The sequence below is a fragment of the Argentina anserina genome, chromosome 4 (assembly GCF_933775445.1).
Source record: "Argentina anserina chromosome 4, drPotAnse1.1, whole genome shotgun sequence".
NCBI lineage: Eukaryota > Viridiplantae > Streptophyta > Magnoliopsida > Rosales > Rosaceae > Argentina > Argentina anserina.
In genome coordinates, this window is record NC_065875.1 from 25,219,204 (window position 1) to 25,244,583 (window position 25,380).

The following is a 25,380-nucleotide window of genomic DNA, read 5'->3' on the forward strand; positions in this document are numbered from 1 at the left end:
TACTCTGAAACATCACTATTTGCTCACAAAATATCACAAAATTATATAGGACACATTTAAAGTGATTCAATAACTCTATATGACGTTGTTTTACCAGAGTTCACCTTGATGCAAGCTCCACATCCAAGAAACATATGTCATTTTTTGCACCTGTATTTATATCTATTAAGGGAACATTTGAGATAGACACGAAACATTCTTCCATTCTCAAGTTCGAAAATTTTGAACCTCAGACTAAGGCTCCGCCCAATTTCATAGACAAGTTTTGTTTGCTATGAATATTTGATTAGGCAATCTATTTTGACTGTGTCTTATGCTTAATATTTTTCAAGTATGACGTTAGTATTGCCATGTTTCTTACACGATTTTAGCTTAAGTCGTGTATTGGAATTATAAGTTTATTTTTGATGTATTAAAGATTGACATTTTCAATAAAATTTCTTGTATTCCTTGTTTACAAGATGATGTCGTGAGAATTTTATTTGCCTTAAACCTAGCATGAATGGTCAACATATACAACTGCATGTGGTTTATAAATTGGTTGTTTTTAGGATACATGTGACCCCAATAGTACTACATTGTGAATTTGGCACTTAACTTTGGAAACGAACCTCGGAATGTCAAAATGTGACATCGTTATGATTTTTGGCATTTCTGGAACGTTTTGCTGACGTTTCCGACCATTTTGGTTGTCTTCGAGCCCATTTACGGCGTTTCTGACACCACTACCCATTCCTATTGACGCTCCTTTTCGGATATGAAGTCCGACCTCCTAACCGACCAAATTCCGACCACCAACGGCCGATTTCGCGATCACCGGCGCCCTTGGTTTTCCATCGAGTTTTCCAGCGATTCTTCATCATTTTCTCATTGTTTTTTCCAGCATATTTCCAATATTTTTTGTTGAAGCATTTTCCCACCAAAGTTTCATTCGGTCTGAAGCATATTTGACATGGTTCTCCGGTTTTCTCCAAATCGTTTTTCATAGCTCAATCGAATTTATTTTTAGTGACCATCCGCACCATATCGATGGTTTCTTTCTAACATCAGTTTCCAATGTTCAAGTTGAAGAATGTAGTTCTATTGTCATGTAATACATTCGATATGATTGTACTATTTGTTTTCGATCATCTTTCTGACAATGTCCTACGGGGTATTGCTTGGAATTGTTCCCCGTGTCGCTGACTCTCTTAATTTATTTTGATAATGTCCCGTGGCGAAGTCGAGTGTCTTGCTGATTGCGTAATCACCAACAATGTTCTACGACGCATGTAGTTGTTTTACAGATCTCGTGCAGAGATTGTGTTATATATCTTCACGACTTGCTAAGTTTTAAAGGCTATACATGTCAATAGTTTTCATCTGAATACATATGTTGAGAATCGAAAGCAATATCTTTGTTAGAAATTTAAAAATTGGTTGTACGCAACCTTACTACATGCTCTTGCATCAGCCCCCGCAACTGCCTTGCACGGCTCTGCAGCTGCCATGCATCCCACACGACCTCCTGACAAAACCTACTTAATTGATGATTTTTATTGTCAACCTTCTCATGTAAAGGCTTCAATGAGCATAATTCATTCTTACAACGTATTCAAGGTGAAATTTGTGGACTTATTCAACCAAGAATTTGGACCTTCTGAGTTCTAAGTATTTTATGGTATTGGTTGATGCATGACACGTTGGTCACAAGTCACTTTGTTATCGACAAGGAATGTTGCATCTACTAAGTTTTTAGCTATGATCATCTACTAAGGGCTCACCACCCTTCACATCCTCTCTAATCTTTTCAATTGCATATCATCGGAAAGTTACCTCTAGGACTTTTGATGATTTTGTTTTGCATGTCTATTGAGATAATCGTTGAACATGTGATTCCTCATGTTCATTCACAATATGATCCAGAAGAGCTCGGACTTGGTTATGGGTACTAACATGCCGGTGTTTGCATGGAAATATGTAATGTTGCATGCAAGGACACTTATTTGTTTCATACCCACAACTCACCAAGTGTTTAGTGCGTACCAGATGGTTACTGGATATGATCTCATCGTTCTTTTCATTAACGTCTATTTGGTTAAGTTGCTTATGGGCCTCACATTTTAGTATGTCAATGGGTCCACATGATACGATTTAGTATTTTTGTTGGTTATGAATCACCGACACTTGTCCGTTATTTCCAATCTACAACCATGGATTTCTATCTTGCAATATTCACTAATGGTCACTTTGATGATGAGACATATTTCCCGTCGTTAAGGGAGATATGAAATGTTCCCATTCCGGTTTTAACGCCAAGTATTGACGTAGTGTGACATTATGTCTCATTAAGATCCGCATTGCTCTAAATAAGTAAGAAGTGCAATGCATTATTGACCTCCAGAAAGTCAAAGATTTGATGTTCAATGACTTTGCCGCTATTGCGAAAGTGATGAGATCGCACATAAATGTTGTGATGTGCCGGTAAGGTTGGAATCTCGATACATGGGAGAATTTCATATGACCTGGTCCTAGAATCGTCGACACCATCCCTGACAGTGGAAAGGAAGCCAGTGATAGCACCATCTTACGTTGTGGTTTTGTCGGCGCCCGTGGTACTGCATCAGAAAATAAGAGCGACAAACGTAAAGATTGACTAGTAAGGGTCATAGCTTCGATCATAGCTCCTACCTAGATGAGGGGGAGACCATTATCCTCTGGAATAAAAAATCAGAAAGAAGCGAGGTGCGTAGGCATAAGTATTTCACCCATTATCAAGATAGATTCTCTGAACATGTCTATCCATTAAGTTTATGTGGGACGTTACAAACTCCTTTTGTTGATGTTAAATAACAAAAGAAATATCTCAATTGATCGTAAGAAAAGCGCGCGTGTGTTAATGAATTGATCTTTCATAATTGATGATATATTCGCTTATGCTCGTATTCCGTTGTAAAGTATCAACGATGAGTAACTTGACCGAAGTGGAAATAATCAATACATGATGAACTATACTTGTTATGTTAGTCATTGTTCGTAAGTGTAATGAGAAGGATGAAGTCATGCAATATTTGCAAGACTTATGGCCAAAAGATTGTCTCATTATCCTAGTATTGACTACGATGAGTTATATTCTCTCATAATAGAAATAATTGATTTCCGTTACTTGATCAGTAGTAGTGTCTATGAAAACTGATCTGCAACATATGATAGTGGTCATAGCATATCAATAAAGCAATCTTAACGCATATATGAGAGTGCCCGAGGGTCCTTAACTGACTCAAGACTACAAAAAAACTTATGTAATCAGATTGCGATGTTCGAAAGAACGTGGTACAATCAGTTGTAAGAACTCATACCCATACGTGTTCATATGAAAGCCAATTTTAGACTCTATTTCGTTTAAGTAAAGATGATGAAAAAATTCAATGAGCTATAGATTAATATATGTAAGTGTTGTTGAGACATTATTACTTTTATTATGATGTGATTAACTATGGGCCTATGCATCATCATTAGACTTGAATTATTATTTTGACATGAGTTTAGTTCTACACTCAATGAACCAACACAAATCATTTCCACACCAACGCCACCCGCAACTCTAGTAACATCAACGTACGCCTTGGTGTAACAGTCAGTACTGGCAACATAAAGGATGCATACGGTTCCGTCTCGGACCAAAATCAGTCATTTATTGGTCAATTCCCTCATTCTTTTGTGAAAGACACATTGAATGTGACAAATCAGAATATGTCCAGTTTTGTATGTCAACTTCAACAAGACCTTTAGGAAAGCTCACTCAATGAAATATGGTGAATTGGATACGGTTTGAAAGGTCTGTGTGTCTACTTTCTAAGGACACAAACCATTCGATTATATATGTCGTATTGAGTGAGTTATGGTCATTTTAGCAAAGTATGACAGTTCTATCTGGGAATTTGCAAATCAGTCAATTTTGACAGAGCACTGTGAACTGCTCTTGTCGAATTAGGTTGTGAACTTTATGTCATTGGAAAACCACGGGTGTCTACTTTCCAAAGCATTTTACGGGTCACTAATACCTATTATAACGAAGAAGTTATGGCCGTCTGAGTACATTAAGATTATTCCACGCGATAATCTGATTTTCATTGTAAATTCTTGTTTTGAGTTGTTATTTAATCTTGTTTTCTAAGATCAAAATTTGACCATGTATAACATGTATGATTTAAGGATGTGAAACGAGATTAATGATTATTCATTAGCCCAATACTACTTTTGAGAAACATATAATAAACGTTGTATACATTGTTGGTTGTACTCCATGATTATGACACTAATCAGGGAGAGTTGTTTCGTAAACATCAGGCGGAGTGTACCTCACATGTTGCTATCAAATGTAGACGGTGTTTTGTGCTATTTTTCCTTTCGTTCAAGCTTTTGTTTTCATTCAAGATGGTTTTATTTTGCTTGACAAGATTTTTACCAAGACAGCGTTATATGCACCATGCAACCTAGACATGTAACATAAGGGAGAGTGTTGTGGGATAATTATTATTCTATTTTTGTGTTTGTCTTAGCCTTTTTAGGTTTTCTTTAGAGTAAATTACGCTTTAATGTAATAAATATAAATATCTGATTCGTAGTCTATATATATACTCAATTATTAATCAATAAAGAGTTTAATTATATTATTTTATGTTGTTATTATTCTCGTTTTTATCGTATTTATAACATGATAGAGTTTCTTAAGAAAGAAAACGGAAAAGTGCAAGTGTAGAAGATGAAAAAGAAAAGTATATGACAGTTTGTGAAATATGTAAAAATTAATGACTAAAGTGCTGGCTATGGGGTTCGAACCCATGCGCACTTATGTGCAGTAGATCTTAAGTCTACCCCCTTAACCTCTCGGGCAAACCAGCTGTTGATGAGACTTTTTCTCCATAATTTATTTATCTTCTTTTGTCTGACACTCTAAAAACATGTAGAATTACCCATTCTCACAAGTAGATATCTCCCGAATTTTGTACTATCATCAAAGGAAGTGATCACCTATTGGCTATTTGTGTCTTCAAAACTAGTCGATTTGTTCAATCATTTGGTCCGATTGGTCGGCTTCTAATACAAATAATGGAGAGATCATCCTCTTACTTGTACTACTGTTCTTTGTACTTGATGTAGACTCCTTGATGGCTTGACGTATGTCTTATTGTTAGATTGTTATAGGGGTATACATTGAAATAATATAGGGTTTATAGTACTTTTGTAATATGTTAATCACAATGTCTTCAACATTTTGATATAAAATGCTGATAAAGAAAGCTCAATCATGAACAACAATTACACAAAAAAAGGGACACGCCGGTTGTACTACACCCCACTACCACTGGTTTCTAAATTTATGAAACATGAACTGATGAACTCCTCCTTGAGGTTAAATTTTGTGTTGAACTATTCCACAGATCATAATACTTCCGGCAGAAATCTGGACAATACTTGATCACAAGGGGAAAGAGGCGTAAAAATAAGAGAGAGAGTGCAGAAAATTAAAGTGTGAAGAAATAGATTGAAATGACCGGTCGACTTGGTACTATATTGGTTGTGAATTGAGATTCCCTGATTCATAGTTGAATCATATCAACATCATATCACATGAACAGTAAATCCATGAGAAGTGGCAGGGGAAGGTTCACCGAGTAACTGAGTTTAGCGACTGTACTGACAGACAACACAAGTCATCAGAAAAATCAATTACTCCAAAGAAGAAAGCTTCAACGATCAGACAAAAGTACCACTCTCAAATTTGGAAAACTGCATCTTACGCCACTATTTCCATTTTCCAAATATTCCATCTTTTCGGAATTGTAATCGGGTAGGGTATGTAAGCTGTTCATATTATTTCCCTCGAAAGATTCATCTGGTTGGGATCGAACTAGATCGGTTGATTTTAAGATATCAGAACCGACTATATGTCTTTTCTTTTTTAGTAACCAACTGTTCTAGCTCGACTTAACAGTTCAAACATATCCCTATCAGGAGGTTCTGAGGTTCATTTGATCAGAACTTTACTGGGGATCGAAGGAAGGTATCAGGAATACACGTATATATAAATATAAAATAATATATATTATACACGTATTGACGTGCAGTACTTACAGATGGCACTCAGATGGCCAAATATATATGAAGTATGCACGTACTGTACATTGTGTCATGGAGTGTGAATCATGATTTTCATCATCATCTTTTGGGTTTTCTCAATTCATACCTGCACCGGCTGCACCAGAATGATCGATCGCGAAAAATGAGAGGCCTGAATTTGACGTTGTTCACAAGTTAATAGTCTGCAGGCCAGGAAAAATTGGGTTTAATGGATGAAAGGGAAGTTCTATCACTTCTATGTAAAGTGTTAATAGAGTTCAATACTGATTTTTCTAGTTTGGTCTGAACAGTTTTATACTCCGAATGTCATTACTCCTTCACTTGCAAAATCCAACCAATCCATTATTAGATGTACTTTTATCATGCATGGCACGCATATTTATATGTTAAACAGATGTGGGATTGGAGAAGCGCGGAGGTTCTACACTTATAGTCTACTACAGATCGAATCCTTCATGGAGAAAGTGTTGCATACAGCTTATTATTGCTTATTACATAGTTGAGAACTTGAGATCGTGTGTGTGTGTGTTTATCTATTAGCAGTTTAATGAAGCAACTCCGACAGTTGAATATTAATTAATCCAATGTTGGTTAAGTATACATTTCGATCATACTATTTGAACTGCATGTACACTCAGATGAAGCACTAAATCAGGACCTAGCGGTACCTTATATATACTCTAATGGTTGTCAAACGTGAATTTAACATGGAGAGATCGCCTAGCCTCCAAACACTTCCTAATTTGAATGTCAGTGCCAAAACTCCAGCTAGGACTGACATTCAAAATAATCAAAATCCTAAAGCCCGAGAAAATTAAATTGAAGAAATAAGATCAGAACCCAGAAAAAAACTGAAAAAAAAAGGAAACAAAGTGGAACAAGTGAGAGACCGAGGGGGAGACGGAGGTTGAAGAAAGATAGATGAGTCTTCGTAAATTTGAGGAATCGTCGGAGAACAACGCGAAATGATATAAGGAGGCTGACTGAAATATCACCAAAACAATGTGAAAGAAATTCTGGCCATTAATTAATAATGGATGGTCCAGATTAATTCATTAGTAATATATTAGGAGAGAGAAATGAGGAGAGAATCTCAGTCCACTGCAGCTGTGCATGTTTTTGTTGCTGCTACAAATTAGTTTGGAGAAATGGTGATGATGCAAGTCGATCCTAGGACATGTGGTCTTCACAATGAAACAAAGACCGCCAGATCAAGAAATGACCAGCGGTGTTGCTACAAATTAGTGTAACTGATCAGTGATTAATGGGATAACAAGCGCAATTGGTTATGGGTCAACACTCTACAGTCTGCACTCTACGCGTATATATTCGGCGTCATCCTCAGAGCTCTATGTAGCCATGAGATCACACAAATTACCCATCCAGCTGTGTGATATGATATGATATGATGAGAGAGAGAGAGAGAGAGAGAGAGAGGCTCTGCTTGGTAGCATCAGAGTACGAAATATTAAGTAGGAGTAGACGAGTACTGGCTAGCAAGCTTATGGACAAGTCTGATACTCTGATTGAGTTGATAGGGCTTTAAAAAGTTTCAAAGAAAACATGATGAAAAGTGGTGAGGCCTCTCCTGCCCTAAATCACTGCTTCTAGATCTGCTTGTCGGTGTTTAACCTAAAAGTAACTATCAAAGTGAATATATATAGACTACCCTTGGCTTCCTCTTCTTACCTCGTACCCTTCTACCTCTTCTTGCCTACCGTTTGTTCTCTCATTTCGGCTACTCCCAGTCCCAGAGCACAAATCTCACTCTCGTTCTCTTACTCGATCGCTGTTATTTCATACATAGTCGATCATTCTGCCTGTGTCAATAACAAAGGTTAGCGAGGTTTAATGATTAAGGAATTAAAGGAGCATTCCTCAGTCCAGCCGAGGCAGTTCGAGGGCTTAAACCCAGCTGCTGACTCGTTGGTTCAAGAACTCATCAACATCTAGGGTTAAGCATTGGTGTGTTTCTGATCCAACGATTCAGGAGCCGAGGTTTGCTTTTGCTGTCACGACTTGGACTGAAGGGTGCTCCTCTAACTTGAACAATTAAGCCATTAATTTGTATTATTTTCTGGGTTCAGATGCGTCAGCTAGGTTTGGTGTGGATAATAATTTAGATTATGGTTAATGTAATTAGTAATGTAGTCAAATACTGCGTGGTTAATGTATAGTTGATAATTTAGAGCATGGTTAACGTATGCTCATTGTTCATGTTGGTATGCAGCAGGTAAGGTATACTCTTCCACATCCTGTATTTTTGTTTTTTATTTGGTGTACGAGGACACTAACTAAATACTGATCACCAACATACTTTTGCAGAGCTTAAGGTCATGTATGTTTCCATACAAATGATACAATGAGAGTATGAGACTATGTCTTACACGTTAGTGACTCTGAACAGAAATAACAATATTTTGGGCTAGCTTTTATCAAAGGAGATGCACGAGATCCTGATCGACTTCATACCACCGGCTTGGACTGATTAACGTGATCAATTTCCAGCAAGATTCTAATTTTTTCTTAGTAGGTTTAATTTTTGAATAGCTTGTTGCCTAAGGAGTACTTAAATACAGTGAAATTAACCTCTTGTAACTGTAACTCTTCTATACAGAACCTAAATCTCCAGGAATCCATATAATGCAATATGTGGCGGCTAGTTTTTCTTTGAACATATGCATATAAACATGTTTGTTATGAATGAATACGCCCAGTTTTTGTTATAGAACTCATGATTGTTGATGAAGAATAGTTTAGTTTATGCTTGTTGATGAAGAAGAGTTGAGTTTATGCCGAATCCCAAATATTTGCATATCCCGAGATGACGAGATGTATTTTGAACTTTTGAATCACAGAAGCATATGTAAGTGGGTCTGTGAAGAGTCTACTATGTTCATTTGGTTCTATATATAAATGCTATAATCGACTGCTACTATTCTATTTGCCTTGCATATATCTATCCTATGATAAATAAAGTAATAAACTTTCATTATAGAATATGGACTGTACATGTGAAGGATCTGTTTAGGATGGCTCTTTGAGGTTTAAAAGATTGATTGATTTCCAATTTAGATTTACTTTATATAAAGCGATGATATGATCGAAGAAAAGTAAATGAAACTATCACAATAATGGGGAGGTGTTCACCTGTAGTTTTGTTATGTGACTAATGTGAGTTGGAAATGAATCATCTTTTCTCAAGGTTGGCTAGCTATATATGAGAATGATATATTGATCGTTTAGACTCAGAGAAATTATTTGTTTTTGGAACTTTGGATTTGTGTGGTTGAGCGACTTGAGTCTCTACTGAGTTTACTCTCTATTAGTGTTTTGAACTATGGTTCCACATTAAGAATATGAGTGTGTCATCGACTGGTTGGAGTTTAAGGAGGCACCCCTTTATGCAATCTCCTGATTTTTATTTCATGAAGATTTTTCCTCAATAGTAATTGATTTATATAATTGAGCAAAATTCAGCCAAGTTCCATTCCTTTCCTAGGCAAAACTAGTTTTTTATTATTACGTGATAACGTTCTCCAATCATATGAAGCTGAGGAGAGGTTTATCATTCGAAATCGATATCAGGAACTAATGAGTGAAAAAGTTCTTAAAATATCCACAAAACATATAACTTCCTAATGAGCTGGTATTCTCAATCATTGTAACTGCAAATTGCAACCAGCCGTAGTTCCAGACTTCCAGTCCAAGATAGCGTAACTGTATGTATCGGGCCGAGGCCGGTATGTCTCTTAAAAAATAAGGCGGGTCCCGAAACTTCACGCGTGAGAATGAAAATAGCTTGAACGTTTAGTCTAGCCTTGACGAATCACAAATGAACAACATTTTCGAGCATCATATTATTCTTTAAAGTTGAAAACCAAAATGTTTCATGTGTTACAAGATGAGCGACGTACTTAATTTCTTAAATGTGTGTGCCTCTCTTGATAAAAGAGTTCTCCTGCCAAGTTTCATTCATTTCCATCGATCTTGTTAAAAGAAAAGTACACAACTAAGTAACATCAATCATAATGTAGGTTAATTTTGTTTCTTAACTTCCTTCAAAAGGATATACGTAACATCAATCTTCCGATCCTGAAACAGACGCAAACTTCCCCAAACTTTCTAAGCTAGCAAAAAAAGATCGATTGTATATACAATCAACTCTAATACTTCAAATGTTTCCTCATACACCAAAACCACCAGTCAAGGCTCCTTTTGCGATCTCCAGCAAATGAGACAACAGCATGAACGTCGACGCCGGGACGCTGAAAACGATCAAAGCCATGAATGCGAGAGCCAAGCTCGGCCTGGTGTTCATCAGCTGCCACTGCAACAGACCCATGGCTTGGCATATGATCGAGTCGTAGCTGGTGTAGTACCTCTTCTCCCAGTCCATCCACTCCGCCGGAGGCTCGTAGTTCCTCTCCACCATCTTCATCTCGTGGATTTTCTTCCTCAGAACGATCATGTTCTCATCCACGAGCCTGCTGCTGTAGTTCTGGTGGTGATCGTGCGCTTCTTTTCTACTCGATGCAACAATTCTAGACCTAGGTCGATATCGAATTACAACTCCCGCTTTCGGTGATGAAGAACTCGACAACGGGTTGAAAACGGAGGAGGAAGAAGAGAGTAGTGAACAAGTTGATGCCATTTTTGGTTTGCAAATGGGGGTTGATCGATGATGAATAATGATTGGGAATTGTTTTAGATGTGGTGTGTGGAGGTGGTACGCACTTATATATATATATATATATACGTCCGGTGTTGTAAACAAACAAATTGAAGGATAAATTAAGATGTAGAATGGAGAAAAAGGAGGGTGGGGGCATGTGAGTTGATGAATATGTCGAGACGTTGTTCTCAAATAGTTAATACTTAGCTAAGAAGGGTTGCGGGTGAACCGTGTTTTAATAATTTAAAGGAAGAACACTTGCACTTTTAACGCGTACAAGTTTCTAATCATGCAGGAGATTAGAAGAAGCTACTTGCCCACCGGCCTATGTCACATCATATGGAGCCTGTGTTGTCTTGTGGTATAACGTTTTTCTTAATGGTTGTTATAAAAAGAAACGTTTATATTTATGGACTAGTGATCGACTATACTAATGTAATTTTTAACAAATGGAAGCATTTGTGTCTGCTACACATGAGTTTTTGTGGATATGAAGATTTATGAAAGTTCAATCGGAATTGGCTTTACCCCGACTAATTGAAAATCCACCGCGTTGAGTTGTAGTGATTGAAAGTAGCAAAGTTTCGGTTTAAATCTTATTCAATTGTTGATGTTAGCTGTAAAACTAGTAGTCGTTAATAGTTGATACTAATTCACAATGCTTATCGTTTAATTTGTGATTTTGATTGTCTTTTAGTTTGTACATAGATCGATCAGTTTTCTAAGTTTGTTACGTTAACATAAGTTAATATGGGGCATTAGGACTAATACCAATTCAAAACTCACGAGCCTGTAGTCAATTTTGTTGTTCAACCATATAACACTCCAGATTTTTGCAAGCATTTCAATCTCAATCAAGCACTTATTGCGATTAACTCCTACTTTTCTGGATCACAAGTGGTGCATATGTGAATTTTGTGCAGCCAAAATTGATAATGCATTTATGTCTATTGGTTTAATCACAACGACTAAGTACTGTATATGATGTAGTCATAGATTTATCATCGTTTACTTGACCAATTGAAAGCTTATTGGAAAAATAAATGCCATAAAGCACATGCATAGGGTCGAGTTCATCGTATCTAACATTTCAATATAAGAAACTTTCCAGGAACTAGTCGTTAGGTGCCTCAATAATGTGGGAGAAGGAATGATTCGTTGAGAGTTGAGAGTTGAGATGAAACATGAATTATTGCGTAGGTCTTCTGTCTGTTTTTGTAAATTATTAGGGTTTCTGAATCGGGTTGACATGGACGGGGATTCATATATTATACTATTCACTGGAAATTCACAAACAATTCGTATAATTTTAGGGAATCAAGACATGGGCGGGCGAAAGGGAATCAAGGGTTTGAAGTTCGATCACGCAGAAAATAGCAAACTCATCGCCCAGAAAATGAATTGAGATAATTAGATTTAAACCCAATTTTGAAGTCTTTTTTAAATCTAAACCCATACCCAATTTTTTTAATTCTATACCCAAATTAATGATTTCAACATTTTTTAATATTTTATATTTTAAATAGTTCACTTTGTTACCATTCTAATTGAAAAATGAAAAAAAAAACTCTTTAAATTGTGCATGCATTCATTTCAAATTTGTATTGACAAAACCTTTATTTATAGCCAAATTCTAAACTGTACAAAAATATTCATACAAATAACTCATTTTCTTTGAACTAGTGCAAAGAAGAAGCAGGTTGAATCAATTTGTTTGTTCTGAAATTATGTATCACACTATCATCCATGCATATCCATTGTCATATTCTCTTTGGTATCTACTAATAAGGTTTGTTATTCTTGAGATTGATTCCACTAACCTTTTTTTATTGTAAGTATCTTTGTTCTATGTATTCTTATATATTTTCATATAGTTTAGTCTCAAATGTTATCTAACATTTAAATATATGCATATAAACCAATGCGTTTAACATGTAGGTTGTAAGTAAAAGTAAAATCTCTTAGCTAGGTTAATTTTTTTTTTTCTGAATAGAGGGCTAGTGCGGCCACCCTCAAGCCTTTATTAATGAAATTGTCGAATATAAGGGGGGACGTGAAGCTTATACCCCTGATTACAAAGACCTGATATAATATTAAAAGTCTTTAAAAACAAGCACTCAATAAAACATCAACTAGCAAAAAGTACTACATTCAAGGTGACTCTATTTGTTTTAAAACAATGGTGACATACAGAATGAGAGAACAGTATATATGAGACCCTATCAACAATGAAGTATCAATTACATACCTAGTGTCCAATTCAGCAACTCTTCCACTATGTTGCTACCGTCAGATCACTCTGACGACATTTAGTCTCACCTTACCATAGGAGGCAACGACCATTTGACAAAGAAATGAACTCGCCGCCTACCTAGAGTAGACAAAGCACACTAAGTGCACACATGGACACGTAAGCCGACATATCCTACACAACTATCGCAAGAACTTATTAAATTAAAATAGCACCATAACTTAAAACAAAACATAAATAACAATAAACCGTAGGGTTAGGCCCAAAAGGAGGGCCCAAACCCAAACATTATTCAACAATACATGGAAACCAGCAACCGCCAAAAGAAACTGCCCTGACCCGATTGGGACCACCGCTGACGGAAAATCCACACCGTCGTTCACCCACTGTCACCAAACAATTACCATCATCGACACTCCGTTGTTGCCATTTTTAGGATGAGCGCCGCCTCTAGAAGCCCCCATGCACCTCTCTAGATCTACAACTATCCGACCACCGCGCCCGCAAAACGACCACCACCGTGTCGGCAGGAACACACCTATTCAACGACTGAACCTCCGAGCCAAGAGCCAAAACCCGATCAATGACTCGATCTCCTTGTTCCCGACAACCACAACTAACCTCGATATGCCCTCTAATATGGAGTCTGACACACGAACCACGAGGCATGTCCGACGACGGCGATGGGCTCGCCGCCAGACAGGAAACGTGAACAATTTTTTTCCTCAAGCACGTGAGGCGCGTTCCTCACTCTCCACTCAGCTAGGTTAATTAAGAACTCAAACTTCTACTTTAAAGATTTCTTTTTTGTTAATATCTACCTTTGAATTAGGTTACAAATAAAAGAACGAAAGAGAAATCGTTAGTGCAAATTGTTGAAGATAATAACATTAAATGAGCACCAAAAGAAAAAAAATATCTACCTTTAAGATAGAAAATTTAAATTTCCCAAAAATAAGTTTTACATTCATTATTTGTTTTTATTAATCTTTTGAATTCATAAATATATATAAAGTAATTTCCATAATTTTAGCAATATTGATGAGTTAAGAAAAACCTCCAAAATCACGAAAAAAATACCTTAATTGTAAATTTAAACTAGATTTAATTTTAATAATTGACTAATAAAATTTAAATAGTGTCAATATGTAATTATGCTAAAAACATAATGCAATATATTATCATAATTTGAAATATTTTAATGTAAATTGAATTAAATTTATGGGCATGTTATTCTAAAATGGTGTCTGAAAATTGGGTATAAAATAAATTTCTCTGAAGAATTTCATCTAAATATTCTTACCAGTTTAATTATTGGATGCATCACTGTCGGCAGGAGCTAGCGTGGGTTTCTCTACTTTCTCATATTTGTAATAGTAAGAGTAAACCAAGTCGTAGTCATTTATGCAGTTTTTAATTAACAATACGCTGGTCTTGCGTAGACATAGAATTATTTTATGCATGGCTCTCTATGAGGTATGAAGTTCCTCTAATCCTCTTCATGAATGATGATCACGTTGATTGATCCAAAAAAGAAAGTTGATGTTATAGCTCGAATAATGATTAACAATGCCGTTGCGAACTCATTGGTTTGGTTTGATATACATTGTTGAAGTAGATTTAACAGCTTAAAATAATTTGAATGTAACACGTCGATCACTACATATAATTAATTAATTACGAATGAAATTATCTGTACGTAGCTACGTACACGAGTGATTAAACCTTAAACTTAAGTAAGGTGAAAACCGTTGGCTAATATTCCTTTAATAGTGTTCAGCAGAGGAGACATCAAAGCAGCAGTAGAGACTGGCACGCTTAGTGTAACAAGAGCAAGCATTCCCAAAGCCAAGCAAGGCCTAGTGTTCATCAATTGAGACTGCAACAACCCGACGGCTTCATAGACATCCGAACCGTAATTCGCATGGTATCGCTTCTCCCAATCCATCCAATGCGACGGGGGTCCATTCCGATCACTCGTCTCCGTCATCTCAATTTCACGAATCCTCATCCTAAGAACAATCATGTCCTCGTCAACAAGTTTGCCGTCGTGGTTGTTACGATCGTACGACGCACAAACCTTCATGGGACGACGATGTCTCCTCGGCAAGGAAACAAGTCCCGTTTTGGAGCACGCACGATTGCCGGAACTGAACCGCTGCAGCGGTGAGACAGTCGAGCAAAGAGAAGAGGTTGCCATCGCCTTAGACATTACAAGTTTTACGAGTCTCTCTCAATTGTGATGATAATAAATCTGAATGATGATGTATATTGTTCCAACGGTAACGTGCATGGAACATATATATATAGGCAATCAACAACATTAGGGCTGCTGCGTGTCTTAGGTAGTAAGGAAGAAAGCGTAAGAATGACACGTGGCATTTGACGTGTATTTTTGAGTATGGTTCCCAGAAGTTTTATAAAGCACATTTGGATTAAGCAGGAGAGAAGAAATGACGCGATGTAAATCCCACTGGAAAAGAAGTTTCGGTTTGATCAAGTCCAGATAGGGACGGTGAGATAAATCATATTATAAGCTTTTGCTTAGTTCCGGTGGAAGGAAGAAAACACGGCCTACTTATCTATTGAAGATAGCAAGCTCAGATTTCCGATTAAATTGCTTGTAAGCAACCATTTGATTAATATTCACGGGTCTAGAGCACATGTAACTCATTCACGGGTTTAGAGCCTTGATTAGGTTGGTAATTTAAGAATTCGTATGCTGATAGTTATTTGTAAGATCCTGTATCTCCATAGTTGATATGAATCATATGATTGTCTTTCAGTCTCATGGTGTACTAGAGATTACGTAGCTCATGGTTTACCGTAGAGTACGTAGCTGATTGATCATTTCGGATCTGGAAAGCTGAATTCGGGCCGCTATTACTAAAACGTTATAAGGAAGCTAGACTTGGTGCCTTTTGTTGATTTGCACTGTTTCTGTTGTAACGTTTTGTTCTTAATACGCAAACTCAATTAATTAAATTTAAAAGGAAAAAGACTATTTGATTACTCAGAAACAGATGGAACCAGCTAGTCTCCATATCAGTTACGTCACAGCTAAAGTAGTTTTCCGGTGGCAAGAACACTTTCAAGCAAGCATACATGAACTTTCATCGAAGCGTAGAAGCTACAGAATCTGGTATAAGCAATAGGACTTGTTGAAAAAGCCTAAAACAACTTCATCCATAGCGAGGGGTCAAGAGGCTCTTTTGGGTAAGCATAAGATCCTATGAAATATGTTCTACTTGAAAATTTTGAGTTGATAAGGATCTACAATGATCGCTTCATGTTGTATACAAATGGCTCATTAGAGGCCCTGCTTTGGTGCATAGATATCTCCTTTACTTAGCACCTGTATGAAATAAACCAATAAATAGCGGCATGTCTGATAAGAACTACACTAATGCCCAAGTAATTACAAACCTTCTAAGATAAATGGAGGGTCTTCGTCAATTGGAGGTGATTCAAGCGGCTGCTCTAGTTCAACTAGTTTGGGTGTTACAGGTTCATCTGATAGGTCTTGTTCTTCAACTTGTTCGGTATTTATGGGCTCAAGCTGCACTGCTGCTGGCTGGGTTTGTTCAAGAGGTGCGGCCTCCAGCTGCTGGTATTTCGGTTTATTTTTCTCCATCAGTAGGTAAGTGGTGCAATACCAAAACAACAGAATCCTACTTTGAGCTACCACTGTTTCCCTAATATGAGTTCCTCCAAAAGAGAGGCGTTCAAGTTCCTGCAAAATAAGCATGAAACAAAGTAGAATATAGTCAGACATGGAATCTCAGGAAACACAATTGTTTATATGTGCAACCCTGCATATGAACCAGTCTTCAGAATTATGTTTATGTTCATAAGACTATTGCTTCGTGATCAAGACACTGAAAGTTTAAGCATAAGTTCTCCCTTTACCTGTTCTCCATCTTGAATATCAATAGAATTTTGATGATCAAATTTAAGACCACGAAACTCGTTGATGCAAAGCCCTTGAAAGGCCCTGAAAGTGAGGAAAAACATATAAACTTCAGACAAGAAAAAGAAAAGAGGTAACTGTATCACTCTGTCTAAGATACAACTTTAACTTGTTTATTGGAAAGTATCTTTGATCTTACCATCTGATTAAAGATGCACGAGGAATCCAACGAAAAATAATTGGTGTATTCTCTGCATTCACATAATAACCACCAAATACAAGAAACACCGTCATGAGTGACGGTCCCACCGCCATTGCTGCTTCAGTGGTTGGAACCATAGCACCAACTGTAAGACCCATAGCAGATGCTGTAAAAGATTCCATAGTCACAATACCACAGAACTTCCCAAACCTATAAGGCCACAAAAAAAAATTGTAAAAGCAATTCCTGGATCCTCATTAGCTTAAGCAGCTTGAGTTCAAAATGATGAGACCTGGGAAGAGAAATAACCAAGCATCTTTGCAACACTAAATAGCATACATTAAGTGTTAAATTCTATGCTTTCTTTTCCAACTCCACCCATAGGGAAACTTATGGATATATTATTAATTGTGCCAGAAGAGTGACTCAGCTTATTCAAAATCACTATATTGATACATAAATTATACAAATACCAAATTCCACAACACAATCGAGGAAATTTTCTGCCTTTTTATTGTGATTGATAGTTCTATTACAGCTCTAATATATTCACAGTCACACTGCTACTATCTTTTAAATCACAGACATACACATGTATAATTTGTAGGCTTAAATTGTAAATCTGTGTGAAGTTTAACAGGTTTATACAGCTATTTAGGCATGTATGGATCACCAAATTCAAATATAATTCAAAAGCCTCAATAAATGAAGAAGTTCCAGAATGTTAAGTAATTTGAAAAATTAATAACAATGACGCACAAACCTGGATAGAGTAGGATGAAGACGAGCCATGGGGTACAAAACAGCACCAAACATTAGTGGAAATGCTGCTCCAATGGGAATCTCAGCCAACAACTTAGAAAGAAGATAGGGTCCTAATGTATAAGACCCTTTTGCATGCTCTCTATTTACTATAGCACGTTCCTTTGGGAAAACACCAACAGTCTTTGTAAGAGCAGCCATTGCTGTGTTTATTGCTGCAACCTGATAGAGAATATTCATAAACACAACTGAGGAGCTTTAGAACTTATATAAGACTGATTCAATAACTATGCATGTTATCGATAAGTAGATTATACAATTGATAGGGAATAAGTCATCTAATTAAAAAAAAAAGGGGCACCTTTTCATATATAAAATTATTGTCAATGTAGTAATTTTGTTGAATTAGCTGTAAAATACCTGTACCATTGTGTGTTTGTGTGTGTGTGTGTGTGTGTGTGAATAACTTCTGGCAAGAAGTTGCTAGTGAAGGGAATTGGGGAGTGTCTGTGGAAAAATTCAGCAAAGAAGAAATAGTTCTTGTAGCAAATATTGAACTTTATGGCATGGTTTTCGAAAACCACAGGTTCCCTTTTTAAAATTTTCCCCATTAGATGAATCAAACTTAAGTCATCTAGAATCATGTAATACTGCAATGCAGTATAAGTTCATACCTGAAGCAGTCCCAGCCTGTCTTGTATTGATGTCTGAGATCTTCCCATTCTCCAAAAAACTGATCCAAATATCAGAGCTGATGCAACTGACATTCTTGCACGAACTTTATTTGTGGGTCCATCACGAGAAGCCTATTCATTTTGAAAGGTTTTTATTAGATAAATTAGGAACCAGGAAACACCCAAACTATCATGTAAAACACCATTGCAAATAAATGCATATCCTTTTCACCAATAAAGATAAAATGTTACTGAAGTGTGGATCTAATTAGTCAAATTCAGTTGTACAGCTCTTAACGTTTTTTTCTGAATGGTAAAAGGAATCAGGAAAAAGAATCTTAAGATCAAAATGAACTAATACAATGTCCTCGTTGAAATTCATGTCCTGCACAATTGTTTGAGATTACCTAATCTTCTGTATGAGCCTAATATTAGTATTTTTAAATTATATTTGAATAACTATTCAGCATGCTAGTAAAACAAACACCTGCATCCATGCACGCCTTAGGAGCAACCGGAATTGCCTCCACCAACCTCCTTTCTTCTGAACTCTACTCTTCCTACTGAGCATGGTGCTGTTCTTGGGACTTTCTCTTAATGTAATTGGAGTTGCATACAGAACTAGTGATGATTGTTGTGAAAATGATTCAACAAGAGCATCTATTCGTTTTTTAGAAGAATACACACTTTCAGCAGAACTGTAGTCGACAGAGATAAGATCAGCCAAAAACTCGGCAGTGTTTTCATGATCTGGGCAATGGTACCTGTTGAATCAATTGATAATTAGTCAATACAAGTCAATACTTTTATAACACACTGCCACAGGTAGAAGAATGACTATTGATCCTAGAGAAAAATCATGGCTTCACGTTAAGACAGCATTCGGTATAGGATATGACCACCAACCCGAATTTAGAGAAATATGTCAGTGGTTCATCTTTTGCAGGACCAGCATAGACTAGTACACCCTCTGTTAGCAACACGATGTCATCAAACTTAGCATAAACAGAACCTCTAGGCTGATGTATAGAGCAAATCACGGTATGTCCTTCCTGTGCAAGCTGTCGGAGGGTTTCCATAACTTTCTCTGCCTGGAAGGCATCAAGTCCTACAAACAACAGAAACATATTGTCACAGAAGGGCTTCTTTCTGCTCCTATAAAAATTAAGAGGCTACTCCTAGAGTTTAGGAACACAATATCATACCACAAATCTACAATAGCCATCATCTACCATTCAGTATTAGATAGGATACACAAACCGTATACGATATGCTTATAGAAAAAAAAAAAGGCAACTAACTTAGCAGTTAGCAGTGTAAGATGAACAGTAGTATACAATAATGCACTGGGCTCGTTATAAAGCAAGATTACCAGTAGTCGGTTCATCAGCAAATATAACAGAGGGGCTTGCAATCAGCTCACATGCCACAGACAAACGTTTCTTTTCACCTCCACTAATTCCTCTGACTTTCACATCCCCAACATTGGTATCAGCACAGCTAACCTTTAGCAAACAAAGAAAGCAAAGCAACTGGTTCAAACTTAAACTTTGTACAAAACAAGCTCACTAACACCAACCAAAGGTCCAAAACTATTATTCACTAACAAACTACACTAAAGAAGTTCACCAATCATACCAATCCCAATTTGAACAGCAGACTATTCACATACTCCAATCTCGCTTCCGAGGAAGATATCTCCGGAAGCTGCAGCTCAGCGGCAAGAGACAGCGTCTCTCGCACCGTCAGCTGCGAGAAGAAGAGGTCCTCCTGTCTCACATAAGCAATCCTTCACCCCACAAACAAAACAACAACAACAAAAATGAGCACCACAGTACACATTTCCAAAAGCAATCAAATTTAAGCTCTTAATTCTTAAACATAAATCAAAAGCTTTACTTATAGGCTTTGTTTGGGCCAGAATTTCCATTGAACTCTAATAAGCCCGATAAGCTTAGCCGAGAAGAAGCAGTTAGCTGACCGGCGAGTACATTCAGCAGCGTCGTCTTTCCTGACCCGGACGGCCCCATTATCGCCAATAGCCTTCCCGGTTTCGCTTCCCCGCTGACGTCATTCAGCAGAAACCTGACCTGAGCATTTCAAATTCACATTTGCTTCAACCAAACAAGAACTTCATTACGAAATTTCTGAACTCTTGAAACTACTCACTGATTTGGAGGACTTGTCAGAGAGGGAGCAAGTGAGGTTGCGCCACCGGATTGTCACCGGAACGACTTTTCCGGCGATTGGAGAGTCGCCTCTGTCGTCGATCACTTCGTCGTCGTCGGCGAATTCGGAGTCCGGCAAGAGTGCGGGGCCGGGGCCGGAGAAGAGCCGGATGAGGAGAGCCGCGGCGACGGCGGCGAGAGCCTGGGCTACGCCGCTGCCTCCGAAGCCCGAAACCATCTGGCGCACTCTTTTCCCGCCAAATTGAACCATATTTCTTTCGGTGAATAGAGTAATGAATCAGCTTGTTTTGCCAGAGGTGGAGCTCAAAGGAGGAGCTTTTGTTTTCTGACAGTCGGAGCGGTGGAGACGGCGTCGTATTGAGGAAATCACTTCACATGAGCGACGCGTGTCCCGCTGTTGAGGATAAGAGCCGTTCCCGTCTCACTAGCCCAATGGCAGCGGGTGCTGACCTAGTATGAGTCTCACCTAAGGTCTGGGCCGAGATGAGAGTTGGGTCTATTCTACTAGCAGCGAGAATAAGCTCAGAATATAGAACCTCGTAAGGGTATCAGTCCCATATTGAGGACAGCTTAAAGGTTCAATCCTTGTTTGGCTTTTTAAGAACCGTAGCCGTCTTCGAGAGAAGGTAGTGCTATTTTGATCATTCACTATTTATTATAATACTGAGCTTATTTACAGACTTAGGTATCAGAGTGGCATCGTCCCGCACCACCTGACAGTGTTTCATAATCGAAAATCATTCAGTGTGATTGCTCTACAGGTGATAAGTGAAGAGGTCGCGTGATTCATCAGAAACACTTTCATTCTTCAATGTTTATATGACCATATGAGTTAGAGTCTTAACATTCACGATTCCGAAAACAAACAATCATGTATACTCTAGAGGAATGACCTGTTTTACTCATGATATTATATATGAGGATATTGTTTATGGTTCTAGTGTAACTCGTAATAAAGGTAAAATGCACCCTCCTCTCTATAGCCTCTCGTCTTTGTTATTTAAATTCAAGAGGAGCGAGTATTATTAAATTAAGAACGGATAGATCCACACAAATTAATATATAGAACTTTCACATAATTTATAAAAATCAACGACAAATCAGTCTGTTTTAACTTTAACTTTCTTTGAAAATTAATGTTAGCTAACGAGATCCTCAAGCAATAAGTGTTAAATTCTTCTAATGAAGCAGAACATATTTCTTACCAACTTATTTAAATTACTTAAACAAACATGCGTTCCATTGTAGGAATTACAATGAGTGAAAAGGTGAAAGTTTTTATAGGGAGTTGGGGACTTTTTATAGTGATTGTTCACAACAGCACGACCCGGCCCATATGACCGAGTCGGCTCAAACGTATATACAAGTATATAACCACTGACCAAAGCTGCCCACGGTGACCAATGTCCTCCTCCCCCGTCTCCTACTCCAAATTTCCTCACCGGTCCTCCTCACTCTGATCCTGCCATGTCAGCTAGCCTCGCTGGACCCCACCTTCTCTTCACCTGAACCACCACCACCACTCTCCTCCTCCTCCTTCTTTCTCCAATAAAACCAAACCATGGCCAGCAACGCCAAGGAAGAGCCCAAAACCGCCCCGCATCCCGATCGCTGGTACAACCTAACCCTAGGCCCCTCCTTCAAAGACGACTCCTCCAGCAAATTCTGCACCCTCCGATGTAACACCCCCTCTCCATCGCAACCGTCCATTATTCCTGGTTTTGTTGTTTATTTTATGATTCTGATTCTGATCGGATCTTTGTTTTTTTGTTTGCAGATGAATTCAAGCCGGCGTCGATTGACAAGACGAAGCCGGGGTCGCTGAAGAAGACCAAGGACAATAGGGTCACGGTGGAGTTTCAGAACAACCAATTGGGGAAGCCCAATGTGTTGTTTAAAGGGAACAGTGAGGATTATAAAGACAACGACGCCGTTTTGTTCTTCGACGGCCAGACTTTCCGGCTGGAGAGGCTTCACAGGGCGGTCAAGCAGCTCCGCCATGACCGCCAGCCTGGAGAATCCGCCGGGATTCCTCTCGACCCGCAGCTGTCCCCGCCGGCTGCCAAGGTCGCCAAGACAATGCATCCTTCTAGGAATTCATTCCCTGCCGTGCCGGTGAGCTTTTCGATTGTGTAAAGTTCTGTGCTTCAAGTTAGATGCTTTTTGACTATCTGCCAATTTTTTACTACTACGCAATCGGCTTGGTTATCATATGTTTTGAAAATTAACTGGTCAATATTACAAATTCGAACACTTTCTTGTTAATGTAAATTGGGAGAACTGTTTAAGAATCATTCTGGGCTAAGATTTTGTATGCAAGCACTTCCCTTTTGAATTCGTACTGTTTTCATGAGGTGCAAATTAGAAAATGTTGCAGGGTTAAACCAAGGTTTGTATCGAATTAGTGGTAATTTTTGTTAATACATATGGCTAGATAGTTCTTTATGTCACCAATAAACTGATACATTGAATCTTTGATTCTTTTTCCCTTTTCATATGATTCTAAGCTTATATTTGTCACCTGGTTAATGCAGGTTGAGGTGGAAAGAATTGATATTGGCGTACCTGATAATTCAGGTTTGTTAGGCTCCTTTTTTTTCCCTACTAATTAAGCTTTAATCTACAGTCTTGCTGCATAGATAGGAATACAGTTACCAGATTTGCCATATTCTTTATAGTGTTGTGAGTATATTTTTGGTAAAATTTGTCATGAGTTTGTAATTGTAGACTGCAGGGTGGAGGTTCATATATATATATATATATATATATATATTTAGTTGCAATGCAGGAACTCTTATGTACCTCTCCATTTAAAGTTTCTTCACACGAGATGGATGTATCTCTTATTGAATTTTTTTTTTGTGGAAAGTTTTTTAGTACCGAATCTATCTGTATTGTGCACATTCGGACTCAAATTCAAACTAAAGTATTCAATTTGCACCGGCAAGTTGTTTTGCACAAATATGGTCTTTTCAGTTCCTGCAAATGAGTTTTCATAAATGTCCTGGTTTTTTCATGCCATGGACAGGGTTGTTAAGTCTTAATTAACCCCTTTGCGAAAGCAGTCTTCATGCTTATACTTTAAGCTTGAGATAACCATAACCAAATCACATTCGTAGGGTGATCACATGGAGGACCGACTCAATCTTGTCAGTGCTTGTAATTTATATCATTATATGTACTGAAATCCATTTGTGATATTCTAATATGCACCTCCCATTGGTTATCGCTCTAGCTAGATTTCTGATCATCTCTTGCACGTCTTTCTTCTTTTGTTGTGCCTATACATCGGCTGCCTTGACCTTCATCAATGAACTCTGAAGCTGGCGAAAATAATTATGCATGTTTCTGTGCTACACATGACTTTTTTAGTCTCTTTATACCTCATCTTTACATAGGATGTTGTCAAACTTTTAATGAAGCATTTTCTGTCATTTCTCCACTTTGCTTTCCATATGGTCATGTATTCTAAATTTCTAATTCTTTGTTTATAATATAACAGGTACAAAATCTGTAAGTAAAGCTGGGCCAGACCCATTTGATCAACCAAATGTCTCGGCTCCTTCGCCAGACCCCAAGGATGATGAAGTTGAGGAACATCAAGACATAGATATTGAAGAACTTTTTGGTGTTGCATCACCTGAAGATGAGAATGCCACTGCTGAAGATAAATCCAATGCTGGGTTTGACATTAATATGCCTCATCAAAACGAGATTGATGATGAGGAGATTGCTGATGTAGATGTTAGTGGAGATGAAGTTGATAAGGGCCCAAATGCTGCAGAAGCCCTTCGAGCTCAGGTGAATGCAGAGGAGAGTCATAAGCAGACCTCTTCTTCTAGTAGTAGCAGCGGAAGTGGTAGCGCAACCAGCAGTGGAAGTGGTAGCGCAACCAGCAGCAGCAGCAGTGGCAGTGAAGCCAGTGATGATGATTCGGCAGTCAACTCAATTTGATGCACTGGACAGTTGCAGCTGTACTCTTTCACAAGGCTCCCAGAGAATCCCCAAATCGCCAGGGGAGTTGCCCATAAACCTATAAAAGCGAAAGAAAATATATACATCCTGTAATTTTGTGACATTGTATTAGCCTTAATTTATAAAGCTCCCCTGTATGAATTGAAACATTGTTTTGAGATAGTTAACAACAGTTGAATGATAATGTTTTGATGCATCGAAGATATGTGCTCCGAGGCTTGCTACCTTTGTGATGGTCATGGTGTCGGCAACGTAATACGAGTTCTGATAGCTTCAGATTCAATTATTTCTTGCTTAAGATTGAAAACTGTATCGTATATTATGGTTAATGACTCGTGACATTCACAGTTGGCTGTAGATTCCTGTGCATCTTATTTCCATGTGCCTATATTATAAGACTAGAAGGATTTTCTATCCAGTTTGGAATATATGAAACTTGGGACATAAAGTTTTCATAGCAAGCAATTTCATCGATTTGGTCCAACACCTACCAATCTTTTTCTGGTATCTATTCCACCTAATATACTCACCTGTCCTTAGCTACCAAGACATGAAAGAACAACAAGTGATCACATCACCAACCCCATGTCACCTATTAATACATTTTGGAGGCTCTCAT

The 25,380-nt window shown here is 37.9% G+C and overlaps 4 protein-coding genes and 1 non-coding gene across 5 annotated transcripts; 1 reads left to right on the forward strand and 4 right to left on the reverse strand.

Moving 5' to 3' along the window:
* Window positions 1–4,800: 4,800 nt before the first annotated feature.
* On the reverse strand, window positions 4,801–4,883 carry TRNAL-UAA (transfer RNA leucine (anticodon UAA)). The gene has a single exon. It is a non-coding gene; the product is annotated as a tRNA-Leu (tRNA).
* A 5,188-nt stretch (window positions 4,884–10,071) lies between these two features.
* LOC126791546 (uncharacterized) lies at window positions 10,072–10,851 on the reverse strand. The gene has a single exon (XM_050518006.1). It carries the CDS (start codon window positions 10,775–10,777, stop codon window positions 10,310–10,312), a length of 468 nt encoding a protein of 155 aa, XP_050373963.1. The 5' UTR covers window positions 10,778–10,851; the 3' UTR covers window positions 10,072–10,309.
* Window positions 10,852–14,711: 3,860 nt separating this feature from the next.
* LOC126791812 (uncharacterized) lies at window positions 14,712–15,302 on the reverse strand. Its single transcript, XM_050518300.1, has one exon. The coding sequence runs from the start codon at window positions 15,259–15,261 to the stop codon at window positions 14,782–14,784; it is 480 nt and encodes a 159-aa protein (XP_050374257.1). The 5' UTR covers window positions 15,262–15,302; the 3' UTR covers window positions 14,712–14,781.
* A 769-nt stretch (window positions 15,303–16,071) lies between these two features.
* Window positions 16,072–21,261, reverse strand: LOC126790200 (ABC transporter G family member 7). The gene is made up of 12 exons (XM_050516356.1): window positions 20,767–21,261; window positions 20,497–20,687; window positions 20,236–20,386; window positions 19,970–20,102; window positions 19,504–19,705; window positions 19,085–19,361; window positions 18,598–18,729; window positions 17,925–18,145; window positions 17,159–17,371; window positions 16,959–17,043; window positions 16,476–16,782; window positions 16,072–16,404 (listed from the first exon to the last, which is right to left on the reverse strand). The coding sequence occupies exons 1-12, from the start codon at window positions 21,034–21,036 to the stop codon at window positions 16,394–16,396; spliced, it is 2,193 nt and encodes a 730-aa protein (XP_050372313.1). The 5' UTR covers window positions 21,037–21,261; the 3' UTR covers window positions 16,072–16,393.
* A 931-nt stretch (window positions 21,262–22,192) lies between these two features.
* Window positions 22,193–24,962, forward strand: LOC126790850 (uncharacterized). The gene is made up of 4 exons (XM_050517199.1): window positions 22,193–22,465; window positions 22,564–22,901; window positions 23,321–23,363; window positions 24,289–24,962. Exons 1-4 carry the CDS (start codon window positions 22,348–22,350, stop codon window positions 24,738–24,740), a joined length of 951 nt encoding a protein of 316 aa, XP_050373156.1. The 5' UTR covers window positions 22,193–22,347; the 3' UTR covers window positions 24,741–24,962.
* Window positions 24,963–25,380: the final 418 nt, after the last annotated feature.

Excerpts from the sequence above, each read along its gene's own strand:
- LOC126791546 (XM_050518006.1), bottom strand. The coding sequence starts at position 10,777 with ATGGCATCAACTTGTTCACTACTCTCTTCTTCCTCCTCCGTTTTCAAC.
- LOC126791812 (XM_050518300.1), bottom strand. The coding sequence starts at position 15,261 with ATGTCTAAGGCGATGGCAACCTCTTCTCTTTGCTCGACTGTCTCACCG.
- LOC126790200 (XM_050516356.1), bottom strand. The coding sequence starts at position 21,036 with ATGGTTCAATTTGGCGGGAAAAGAGTGCGCCAGATGGTTTCGGGCTTC. Across the intron at positions 18,730-19,084 it reads TAAGGCGTGCATGGATGCAG|GCTTCTCGTGATGGACCCAC; the intron begins GTGTTTGTTTTA and ends CAAAATGAATAG. Across the intron at positions 18,146-18,597 it reads ACAGGCTGGGACTGCTTCAG|GTTGCAGCAATAAACACAGC; the intron begins GTATGAACTTAT and ends ATTCTCTATCAG.
- LOC126790850 (XM_050517199.1), top strand. The coding sequence starts at position 22,348 with ATGGCCAGCAACGCCAAGGAAGAGCCCAAAACCGCCCCGCATCCCGAT. Across the intron at positions 22,466-22,563 it reads CAAATTCTGCACCCTCCGAT|ATGAATTCAAGCCGGCGTCG; the intron begins GTAACACCCCCT and ends TTTTGTTTGCAG. Across the intron at positions 23,364-24,288 it reads TGGCGTACCTGATAATTCAG|GTACAAAATCTGTAAGTAAA; the intron begins GTTTGTTAGGCT and ends ATAATATAACAG.